The sequence below is a fragment of the Acartia tonsa genome, chromosome 5, assembly GCF_053477335.1.
Source record: "Acartia tonsa isolate MP-2025a chromosome 5, ASM5347733v1, whole genome shotgun sequence".
NCBI lineage: Eukaryota > Metazoa > Arthropoda > Copepoda > Calanoida > Acartiidae > Acartia > Acartia tonsa.
This window is the reverse complement of record NC_137264.1, coordinates 41,082,110-41,094,634: the sequence shown is the minus strand read 5'-3', so window position 1 is coordinate 41,094,634 and position 12,525 is coordinate 41,082,110. Positions and strand designations below refer to the sequence as shown.

The 12,525-nt window shown below is 29.7% G+C and overlaps 1 protein-coding gene across 1 annotated transcript in view; it reads left to right on the top strand.

The window, feature by feature from the left end:
* The window catches only part of pio (zona pellucida domain-containing protein piopio), a 103,103-nt gene extending 93,577 nt beyond the window's left edge, over positions 1-9,526 (top strand). Inside the window, exons 12-15 of the mRNA XM_080161696.1 lie at positions 394-498; positions 1,701-1,778; positions 2,354-2,504; positions 7,083-9,526. Coding sequence (XP_080017822.1) covers positions 394-498; positions 1,701-1,778; positions 2,354-2,504; positions 7,083-7,153 — 405 coding nt within the window. The 3' untranslated portion in view covers positions 7,154-9,526. The remainder of the gene's footprint in view (positions 1-393; positions 499-1,700; positions 1,779-2,353; positions 2,505-7,082) is intronic.
* Positions 9,527-12,525: the final 2,999 nt, after the last annotated feature.

The following is a 12,525-nucleotide window of genomic DNA, read 5'->3' as shown; positions in this document are numbered from 1 at the left end:
TATCTACGAATATAAAATGTACAGTCATAATATGAAAACTAGTTTTGATAGCCCGATAATTGTCGTTTTTATATCCGCGGAAAGCTGTTTATAATACGATGCGATAAATAACTATTCTTGTATTCATTCGAATCCGGTGGATAGGAACCGGTTCTCATCCATACGAAAAAACTATGTCCGCTTAGTCACAATATTAAAACCAGTTTTGTTAGCCCGATAATTGTCGTTATTATATCCGCGGAAAGCTGTTTAATACGATGCGATAAATAACTATTCTTATTTTTCTTCTAAATATTTAACCTAACCTAAATTTGATTGCAGTGCAGTGTAAGAAAAATTATGAAAACATATTTAACCTGTCTGTATATGATTTTACAATTATGCTATACATAGCCACCCGTGTGCAAGAACGGCGAGAACTTGGTTCGTAAGCGAAGACAGGTCTTGGACATCTCAGAGGCGGATTATCTGTTGGATGAAAGAAAAGAGACCATTCAGGTATTAGATCTATAGTGTAGATGTATATACAAACCAATACCTCCCTCCGTTTTCTTCTAAATTATTTTCTGCTTCTTGGCTGTGTTAATATAAGCGACACCATTTTGGTTGATTTTCAATGACCCAATAGAAAGGTTGCACAAGGCGGTTGCGATGGGGAGATACAGTTATTTAATCCTTTCTCCCTGTAGTGTTTTACTCTAATAATCAGGTGAACTGAAATTAGTTTCCGAATGTGAACACATTTTCCTAGGTGTTTCCCAATCCTATCTCAATATTTGCTACTAGCTAAAAAACCTTCAAACTTCCAAAAAAAAAATCAAAATTTGAAAAATTAAAACTTTGAATGTATAATGTATAAATCGTTAATACATTCAAATTTTAATTTTTTTTTGAAGTTTGAAGGTTTATTAGCTAGTAGCAAATATTGATATAGGATTGGGAAACACCTAGGAAAATGTGTTCACATTCGGAAACTAATTTCAGTTCATCAATAATCAGGTATCTATCTATAGTAGCAAAGCTACTCTATAACAGTTAGTACCCTTTTGTCTCTCTACCTGCCTATCTGTTATTGATTACCAATGATACGCCAATACACAGACTAAATTGACCAATGTTAGGCCAGTATGACGTTATTTTTTATAGGCACAATAAAAAGCTTCTGTACATTAAGATGGGTCAATATTAGAATATATCCTAAAATGACAATATAAAATAACTAAATAGGTTTTAGCCCAAATCTGGAGAAAATAATGATTCAAAATATTTTTTGTCACCCAATTACACGTGTGGATATAAACGAACAGAAGAACGGACGTAACATAGTTCCTGAGTAGCCAATTGAGTATAAATACATTATATTTATTAACTATTATAATATAAAAAAATAAATTTATAATCATTGCTGTTTGGAGGATAATGCAAATAAAAATCTATTTTTAACAAATCTTGTAGTAAAGGAAATTAAAATGTGGATTTAATATTTTAAATCGTAACTTTTGCGGTGCCCTAACATTGCGGGGCAACCTTTTTACATGTTTTTTTTGAAAATTCCTCTAATATGTCATCATTTGCCATAATATTACTAATTTAATTTGCTTGCATTCTATTTTTTTGCTCAACAAAAAGATGTCTAGGTATCTATCTGCCAAAGCACCAACTTGCTAATTACCTATCTAACTATCTATCTATCTTTCTAGGTGTACTCAGGATTGTATGTAGATGAGGCAGAAGATTTGGAGGAGGAGGATTTTATCGACACCACTGTCGATACAATTGTAAGTATTAGCCGGGCCCGACAGGGGCGCTTAATCCTAAAAGTGTGTTTAAAAATAAAATCATGAAATGATGGATTGTCTGCTTAGGAACAGGCTTAAAAATCAAGATAAATTTCAAAGTCAAAAGATGACGTTTTACTGAGGTTACAAGCGGCTGACGCGTGGCTGCAGATACCTGGTATTAAGTTTATCAACAACATAAATATAAAATACTTAATTTTAACAGTATTTCTATTTATTTCTTAAAAAGATGAATTTAATAACATGAAATGTTTATAAAGAATTCAAATAAACAAAATTGGTAAGATTTAATTTTAAAAACATCTTTTGATACTGTACTCACTTATGTATTGTAAAGAATAATTAAAATTCTAATTATGAGTTGAATTTATTCTTTTGTAAGAAATATAGTTTAAAAGAAAACAATACTTCTTTGTAAAGAAAATTTTATTTGATCTGGAAAGACCATTTGACTTTGTTCTCTTTACATTTACATAATTTAATGTCTAACTAGCGGCTGCTTCTTTACTTTTAAATGTGAAATAAACATCTTACCTTTAATATCTCTTTTTTAGACTCGTGAGTATGACCCTGACAGGTTCTGTATCTCACAAAGGAGCTTCGCTATTGGGATTGCCATTGCTGGCATTATCCTCATCATTATTGTCATCGTTGCCATCTTTATCCTTGTCTCTAAGAGAAGGAGGAAGAATCTAAGCACAACAGGTAAATTTGATACAGAGACTATGTGTCCATCTAAAATGGATATAGAATACGTGGACATTATGATAGGGGAAGTTTATCATTAATTTAGGTTACTATAATTGTCCTTATTTAATGGTCATTTTGTCCTAAAATACAAAAATTATATTTTACCTATTGAAAACAATATTATAAGGTTTACTAGAGTTAACAAAATAAATGTCCTCTAAAAAAACTTCAATATAGAAATTTTTATTTTGCTAATCTGACTTTTAAAGCGCAAGCCACGCTGCCATGACACTTTGGATAGAATTTACTCTTACTTCCTTATTTATTGGTGGTTCATTTATTTCTAATAATTTACTCTCAATCACATTTTCTCAAAAATAATAAATATTGTTTTATGTTTAACTTTTTTTTATCGCTGTGCTATTTTAAGGACAGAGGTGGGTTCTTAAAAAAATCAAGCATCGCTGAATCGGATATGGTAGCCTGATCACAAAATTTTATTTTATGCAAATTCATCTACAAAATTAAGTGTTCTAAAATCATAGTAGAGTTATTAAGATAAGACTTTATTAATTTTTTTTGTAGATTTTTTATATGATTTATGAGGTTTTGTTACAAAAACAATTTTGGTGGTCTAGCTACCGTAGCCGATTAAGCAATCCTAATTTTTTAAAGAATCCACCTCAGGATTGTCTTTTTTATATATTGTTCATCCAATTCTGTTTATGTTGCAACTTTATTTCAGGAAATTGAAATAACTTGGAAAACTTTTCCTATCTCATAACATACAGGGTGCGCCACATAAAACCGGACTTTTTCTAATTTGTAAACAAATGAACATAAAATCGTCAATTTTAAAGATTTTATTAAATTTTAAAATCTGGGAAGCAAACTAGGTATATGACTATTAGATCATTCAATAAAATCGCCGCCAGGATCAATCAACGCCTCAACCCGCCTCCTCAACCGCCGGCAGGCCCAGGTCAAAATGTACCTGTCCAAGCTGGCGAAGATCTCCTTGATAGTGGCAATAAGGGAGGTCTTTATGGTATGGGCACGTCTATTGGTGCATACTTTAAAGTAGCTTCAGGCCAAAAAGTCACTTGAATTAAGATCGGGCTGCTGGGAGGCCCTATTTCCTTAGGAAAGTGAGTAACCGCAGGATCCAAATTCACCCAACTTTCAAACTGCCCTTCGACACGGCGGCTCTCATTTGGGCTACAGTTGAGCTAGAACGGCGTTCTATACCTTTTTGAAATGGCATGAAGATTCAGCTAGGGTTGACAACGCAATCTATAGTCTAAAATGAGTTTTTAAGTTCCATATGGGTCTCTAACGTCGAGAATCAAGAAATTTTCACGATTTTACACAATTTTTGACGTTTTTGACATCTCTAAATCTGCCACGTTTCACTTTGCCGGAGTACTACAGCCAAGCCATTTTAGATAAAGAGCTCTAGTCTTATCTAGTGTCTTACTAATGTATCTAACAGTATCCCCAGCAAGTTGCATAACTCTACCTCATCTACGAATGGGCTGAGGTCCGATTTAGTGGGCCCTAGTCGAGAATCAATATTATACCACCAGCGCATTTCGAATCTGCCTTGTTGAACATAAGCGCGGCCAGCTTGGAGTACGAGCCCATCTTTGTCCAATGATTTTTTTGTGCTAAAAGGTCATTACCTAGGCTTTGTATAGTGGGGTCAAACGTCCTGATTGGTCAAGTAGTTTTGACGCTATGGCCGTTTAAAAAAAGTCCGGTTTTATGTGGCGCACCCTTATCCCATCTGTAAATTCTATTAGTTGTTGACACGTTAGGACACTCAACTAAATGAATAAACCAATTAAACTTTAATAAAGTCCCCAAGGTTGTTAACCCTTAAAGATCGGGCTCCAATTCCCACCTTAATAGATGGGGGGGGGGCTAATTTTGCCCCCCTTCTATCTTGGCTTCTGTAACATTTAGAGACATAATTTTTTTTGTGGTATTTCATGTGCATTTTTAGATAAAATTACTTTTTCTAGTCATAGCGGTCAGACCGCTCCTTAGCCGCTTTTTAGCGGCCAGCCGCTAAATATTAAAACAGCCGTAGAGCGGCCAATACTAAAGCTAGGATCACCAAATTTTAGGTGGAACTTTTCATAAAAAAAATATTACTTTTTCTGACCATCGCCGAAAAACGGCAAATAACAAAAACCGCCATTTGCGGCGGTTACGGCGCCATTTAATATTTGTATCTGTTTCTAAACACAATAAAAGACTACATAAACAAAATTGGTTGGACTAGAGCTGTTTTGAAATTCGGCTGCTGGCAGCTTACAAACGGCAAAATTACAGGTAGGAAAAAGAAGTCAAAAATCGGTCAACGAGTGGCCAATGGCCATGACCTTACTACTCACGGAAGTGTATTATTGCTCAAGGATTTACCACAAAAATTTTTAGGTCTCTAGCTGTAATAGAAGCCACGATATTCATGATATATGCTTATAGTAAAAGCAAGATAAAAAATCGGTCATAAAATTGGTCAGTAAGCGGTCAAACGGTCATAACACCACTATTCTGAGATGTTCATTGATATCCAAGTATTCACAAAAAAAAATTATGTCTCTATCTTATACAAAAAAGTCATAATGTTGATATTAAGATTTATTAAAATTTTTTTCTAACTTTTGTGCCATCTAACCGACTTTGACCGGACGCCACGACCAACACAGACCAGATATCCTTATAAGATCAACTCTTGCCGACGTATAATTACTAAACTTAAAAAGTCATGAAGTCACAACTCTCTATCATACCTACAAAAAAATGACATTGAAAAAAATGATTAAGCCCCCCCCCCCCCCCCCCCGATCTGTAAGGGTTAAGCCAACAAATAATAAACAGCCCATTGTCCCTGCCTCCCTGATGCTTTAGGCTTTGCGGTTTCTATAAAGCAAAAAAAATGTTATCTTCAACTTTTAATCCAGTCAAAAATGACCATTATTAAAAAAATTAAACATTCAAATCTTATTTATTTATATTCTATAAATGATAAATTACTTTCCTTGAATTCTAAAATATCAATTTAAATATATTTATGTAATTTAAATCCAAAATTAAACATGTAATAATTGAATATTAAATGACAAACATAATTGCTTATGAACATTTCAATTTCTTATCTGCTTGGAATCTTTTAACATGCAACTTGATTTATTTTAAAGAGTAGTGTAACGACTACAAAGAGCATAATTTTTTTCGCATAATTCCGTAAACTTATGTGCAAATTTCTAGTCAAATGCGCTTATTAGGTCAAATTGTTCTTAATTACTCTATACATTTGATCATAAATCAGAACAGCTTGACCTATTAGAGCATTTGACTGGAAGCTAGCACTTAACTTAGTACTCTAGATTTTAAAATTTTAAAAATATAACTGATACAGGTTTTAATCTATACTTTGAATTTTTGGACATTTTTGAAGGGGACATTGGGCTGTTTATTACACTAGTCCCCAAGGTTTTATTATAATAAAGCTTTCTTACTAGCTGGCTTAACAGCTTTGAGGATTTTATTGAGTTTTGATTGGTTGTTTTATTGCCGAGTATGGCAGGTGTCCCAAATTAAGTCACCGTTATAAATGGCGCTCTCTGCAGAGGAACTATGTTTTAAGATATTATTGATCTTATTTTTTCCCTTCTTACAATCATTGTCAGCTCAGCAGACGATTAGATATAAAAATAAATAAATAAAGCAGCATTAAGATTTATAGAATAAAGAAATTGATGTCCTATAATTACATAAAACCTTGCATGATAGTTAAAATCTATAAATATAAACATAATATACTCAATTCTGCTCACTGTAACTTTTAAAAACATTATTTTTTTTTTAAGTAATCAATTATTTTTAGTCATTACGTTTATTGGAGCTTATAAATCTTTTTTTTTAAGACGTATGTAAGAAAAATAAATATCCAAAGAGAAAGATAATATTTGATCTACATTATTTTTCCTTAATTTAATTAGATGTATTGTTTAATATAATCAGTATATCTAAGTTTATAACATTAATGTTATCTAATTTATTTTATTTTGAGAGACTATTACCCTCTAACAAAATTCTTATGTAATTTTGTTATAGATTAGCCTAGTTTCATATATAACAAGGAGTACAACATCCATAAGTAGTGAAGCTGAAAAATTATGAATTGACATTCGTAAAAAATTATCAATTAGCATTGTCATAAAAAAAGATTAAATAAGATAAATCATGAAACCTTAAAAAAATTATAATAGTCTTTTGAAGCATTAAGCTAATAAGGATAACGTAAAAAATTTGGAATAGATTTAGCCCCCCAACCAATAAGCAAGTATTTATAAAATAAGCAAGTATAGCATCCCAATTAAGAGACATATGAACAATGCAATGTATGGATTAGATTAGCAAATGTCATAGAAATCTTCACTAAAAATTTTAGCGGTCTATCTTTAAAAAGAACCGAAAAAATTATGTTTCCCTATAGCATTGACGGAAAGACAGACAAAGTTAATTATAGATAAGCTTCGCTTTTAAAATTAAGGAAATTATTCAAACGCAACTTTATTTTAGGTTCTAGTATCTACAGTGGACCTTACACCAACACTGCCTACTCTCACAGCAGCCTCAGCAGAAGAAGTTAATTCAACAGACAGCCTACGCAAATTTAGATAACTCAAATCTGCCTCAGTTATGCTTAATTTAAGCAAAAGCATATCATTTATTTAGACTGTTTTTAATATTAATAAGGTTAACTTCACCAACAGCTTAAGCAGAACTAGTTAACATATTTAGAAATCTAAGCAGTTAAATCTGCTGCATTATTAAGCAGACTAAGTTTACCTTTGCTTTGGATTTTAACTTCTTTTGCTCAAAAGGTAGATTCAATTAACTCTTAAAACTTAAAGTTATCTAATTTGAATCTGTTGTCTAACTAGCATCAAAAAGCTTAATTCAAGTTTTGCTTTAAAAAAAAACTGTACCCACTGAATCTATACACACAGCTTAATTTAGCCTACCAACAGATTTTAAGTAATACTTAGATATGAATTATAAAGACACTGTTTAAATTAGTGAACCAATGAAAGTTCTACTGCCACGATGCACGGTGATAGTTATACGGTGATGTTTGCTTGGCAATTTTAATAAAATATAAAACTATTAGTATTAATTGTTAGCTATCAAAAAAGTTTTTATTGAAGTTGCCAAACAAAATTTAAATGTTTTTAAAGTATACTAATATGCTGCTTCTAAAACGCTACATCAGGATCAAATTATTTCATTTTACTCTTCAAAAATAAATTTTAAAATATATTTTTAGGAAAAGCATTTACTAATAATAATTGAAAATAAATTATTGTAAGTGAGCTAAAATCTAACACATACTTTAATTACTAAACTGAAACCATTATACTAAGTAAACTGTACCTTATGTTTAACAAAATTCTTGTATACCAATAAAAAAAATCAATAAAAATGCACAAAAAAGCTTGGGCATCTTTTAGTTTCAATTGAATTCTTATATTAACTTTAAAACTATAAACATTGTAAATTAATCAAAATGTAAAATTAATAATTTTAGGTAGTAATTATATTTCACAGATTAATGAATATTTTTTTACTTATGTAATACTATAATATGATGTAAACAAACAACTAAGCCCTTCATCAATATTGTCAATACTGCCAAATTTTGCCAATAAATAACAATATAAGTATGATTACTTTTTTATACATCAAATATAAAACAAAGTTCTGTATTTTTACTAATTCTATTAGGCTAATTTTTTTATGTAATTATAGGTTATTTTGTGAATGTTGTAAATAATGAAATGATTAAAAATTCAATGCTTCCAAGTGTCTATATAATACAACTAGATTGTTAGTATGGGCTTATTTAATACAGTAAATAATATTTTTAGCAACTCAAAATAAATAATCAATTTGAACAAGTATATTTTGTTATATTAAACATTTTTACTGTATTTCATAAGCATTTGTTTAAAAAAACAATTCTAGTAATCAGATCACACATTAAATGTTATTAATTAATTTCTTATATAAAATCAAATCAATTTCATTTTGTAAAATTTTACAAAAATCAGCCTGTTTTTGGCAGCTATATTTTTTTCATTTTCTCTAAATTGTTTTTTTAATAATATCATGAAAAATAAGTTTCAGAAAAAATAAACATTTAATTTTTTTTATTATTTTCCTAAAACTTTTCTTTTTAAGTTTTAGTTTTAGTGTGAATAAAATAGGATATTAAGATTTTTTCTATAGAAAAAAACACTAATAAGGATTGACTTTTTAGATGTCTTTTTAAAAATAAATCCAAAAACGAATAATATTTAAAAATATTTCAATTTCGAGAATTTTATCCTGTTTTTTTATTTCTATTGAGCAAAGTCCATTATTTTGTTATTTAAGTAACAAGACCCCTTTACCGTAATTAATTTTTAAGTATTCCGAATTTTTAAACCTAAAAAAATATTGCCAATTTCTAAATCAATTTCTCCAATTTAATAGTTTTAATATAGATGCCTTTTAATTAAAAGTGAAGGGTAAAAGTTGCATAAATTTCCAAATAATCGATTTTGATTTCCAACCATTTTTGTTTTGTGTGACTTTTTTGTTTAAAACTCTATAACTCAATGACCATTGTGATAATTAATGTATTGTAATTTCTTAACAAATACATTTTAAATTGGCTAAAGAGCTTATTTTCTAACGCGACTGCTATGGTTTTAAGGCATTCAATTAATTTCATGAGGGGTTACAGCTGATAAAATAAATGAGTTATTTAATTAAACAAAATTTAGCAAAAATGATTATTTCAATCCCAAGGTAATAAATGATCGAGCGATAGCTCATCATTTAATACCGAAAATGAATATTATATGTGTCATTTAATTTAAAAAAAAAATAGTTCTCACGATCAAAATTTTTTCCACTTTTTCATTTAAATCAAAATATTTATAAAACAGCTAAATAAATGAATATTTACTTAAATCAAATATCGCGTTTTTTTGCAATGGAATGATTATTTGTGACTTTTTATCTCTAAAAACAAATCAATGTTGATTTTAGGCTGACTACAGCCGTATTTTGACCTCAAAAAGGCCTTTGATACCTTGAGTGTCATGCTAGCCTACTTGAAAACCAAATAATTCACAATTTATGAATAAATACATACATATTTATATAAAATTAAGTATGTTCATGTCATATACTTTTAATCCATTTACCCTTTCCCTGTTTTTCTAGGAATGTTTTTGCCGCTGTCGGTAATTCAACGCTTTTTTAGAAATGCAAATAAATTAGTATACTCAAACTAGATTAAGAGTGATTAGATATTTGTAAGCTTAAATAACGCTATTGCGATGATAATATTAATTTTGATAGTCCTAATTTTCAGCTCTAAGTAACTTTGCCCTTTAGTTTCTATCGGCTGAGAGGGGGGGGGGGGGGGCTGAAGTAAAATTTAATGGCTGGCAGCCTCTGAGAGTAGCTGCTGCTGATTATGGCTGACACAGAGAGTGACTGAGAGCTGCTGCGACCACCAGTTTTCTCCAATCCACAATCAAGGCTGGCAGGTAACCTCGCCGCTGATGGTGGCTGCGGCTGTGGATAATGTTGCCGAGTCCTTCTGATTAGGTTACAAATATCTGCTTTATGAAATGTAGAAAAAACTTTACTTCTTAAAAAGAAAACCAAACTACATATAATATATTTATTTGTTTATAAATTTAAAATACATCAATAACATACATATATAATTTTAACAAAATTATAAATATTTTAAAGTAATTTTTATGTAGGTTTGAGCAAAAATATAATAATAAAAATAATATTATAAGTCTACAGTTATGAATATGATCAATGTCATATTAAAAGTCTTAAACATCCATACAACACTCCAACCCCTTAATTAATGTAATCAGGACCTTTTGCAATTGTCAAAAATAAGATAAAGCACAAAAATAAATTTTTCAAAACATTTGATTTAATAAAGTTAGTTTTGTGATATATTATCCCCCACCCCTTAAAAATCTAATTTGAGAACTACTTCTTATGTTTTATTTTTGAAAGTAGTAAAGTTCTGATTACATTAAGGAAATGTTTTATATAATTACAAAGGACTTAATAATACAAATTTTTATGATTGTCAGTGGATTTTTTTTTTAATTTTATGAATTTTAAATATTTCAAGTGTAATTAGATTTTAAAAAACTAGAAATTTTAGAATCATTTGGACTTTGTTGCCTCTAGTACATAATACCTTCAACAGTTAATAATGGACATGGTCGCAGCCTCCATAGCCGCGGGTGCTCGGCCTCCTAACAATATAACCTAACCTAAAAATTGAAAAGAAAAAAAATTAAAATTGTAAAAAATCTTTAAACTACTTTTTGTAAAATTAATGAAATAAGAAATTGTTAAGAATGATAATAACTGGTTGGGATATTCATTAAAATTTTAATTTCTTTTTTTAATTTCTAATTTTCTTTACAATTTTTAGGTTAGGTTATTTGGCTAGAGGGCAGAGCGCTGCGGATAGGCAGGCAAGGGGGCCGAACGCTGTGGCCATTATCATTATAACAGTTGATTATATATTCCTTAAGTAAATGTCCTGAGACTATTTTGCCCTAGAGGCTAATATGTCCAACCTAAAATAGTATGAACAAAATACAAATTGTATCAAAACTCTTAGGTTGAAAGACTGTTTAGGTTAATTTGCCAAAGTTTTTTTTAAGAAACTAAATCTATAAGCTGAGAAATATTGAATACTAAATTTCAAATTTCAAGTGGACGCCAATCCTACATATTATGCCAAGCTAATAAGTTTTGAAAATGATAAAAATGAAAAAGAGAAAAAAGGTTGGGGGTAATATTATCCAAAATCTAATAATAAAACAATAAAGGTTTAAAAACTCTCTTAGCCATTATTTATAAATATTTTATAATCAATTATAAATCGATTATCCACATTTTATATCTAAGAATATTTTAAAGACAAAAATCCAAATATCTTAAATTAACAAATATCATATCAATACATGTTAAATACACAATAAAGTTACAAAATTCACTTAAAGACAAAAAATATGTAAAATATTTTTAAAAATATAGTATTGCACTTTGAGATCTACGAAATAAAATATAAACAAGGATGACAACATCCATAGGTAGCGAAGCTCAAAAATTATAAATAGACATCTGGAAATAATTATCTATAGAGTATGTCATAAAAACTTCAAAAATAAAAATCACGAAAACTTTTAAAATTGTATATTGTATAATGGTCTTTTCAAGCATTAAATTATTAAACAAAACGTTAAAATCTAAAATTCGATTCAGCACCCCAAGTTCCAACCAATATTAAGTCTTTATAAAACTTTATCAAAATATGTAGAATGTTGACTTAATTAATCACTAAAAAATCCAACCGTTTATCTTGAACAGGAGCTGAGAATATCACAAAAACTTGAAAAACTAGGAATCAATCTAGCACCCTAACCAATAAGGGTATCTTAACTTAATGGAAATATGTAGAACGTAAACTTATTCAATCCCTGAAAATTCAACTGTCTATCTTGTATAGGGATCGAAAAAATCATGAAAACTTAAAAATCGAGGAATCGATCTAGCACCCCAACCTATAAAGGCATCTTAAAAACTTGATGGAAATATGTTAAATGTTTTTATGAAATTTCCAGCCCTTTATCTTGAACAGGAATCGAGAAAATTACAAAAATGTAAAAATCTAGGAATCAATCTAGCACCCCAATTAACAGACAGACGGACAAAACAATGTAAAGATTAAATGAGCTTATGTCATAGGAGTTTTCACTAAAATTTTCAGCTGTCTATCTTTAATAGGAGACGAGAAAATTACATTTTTCCCATAGCTTTACGGACTGACGGACAGACAAAGTAAATTATAAGTAGCTTTGCAACTCAAAAAACTATAATTATGTTATAAACAATGCCTTTAAAAAATTGTGTAAATATG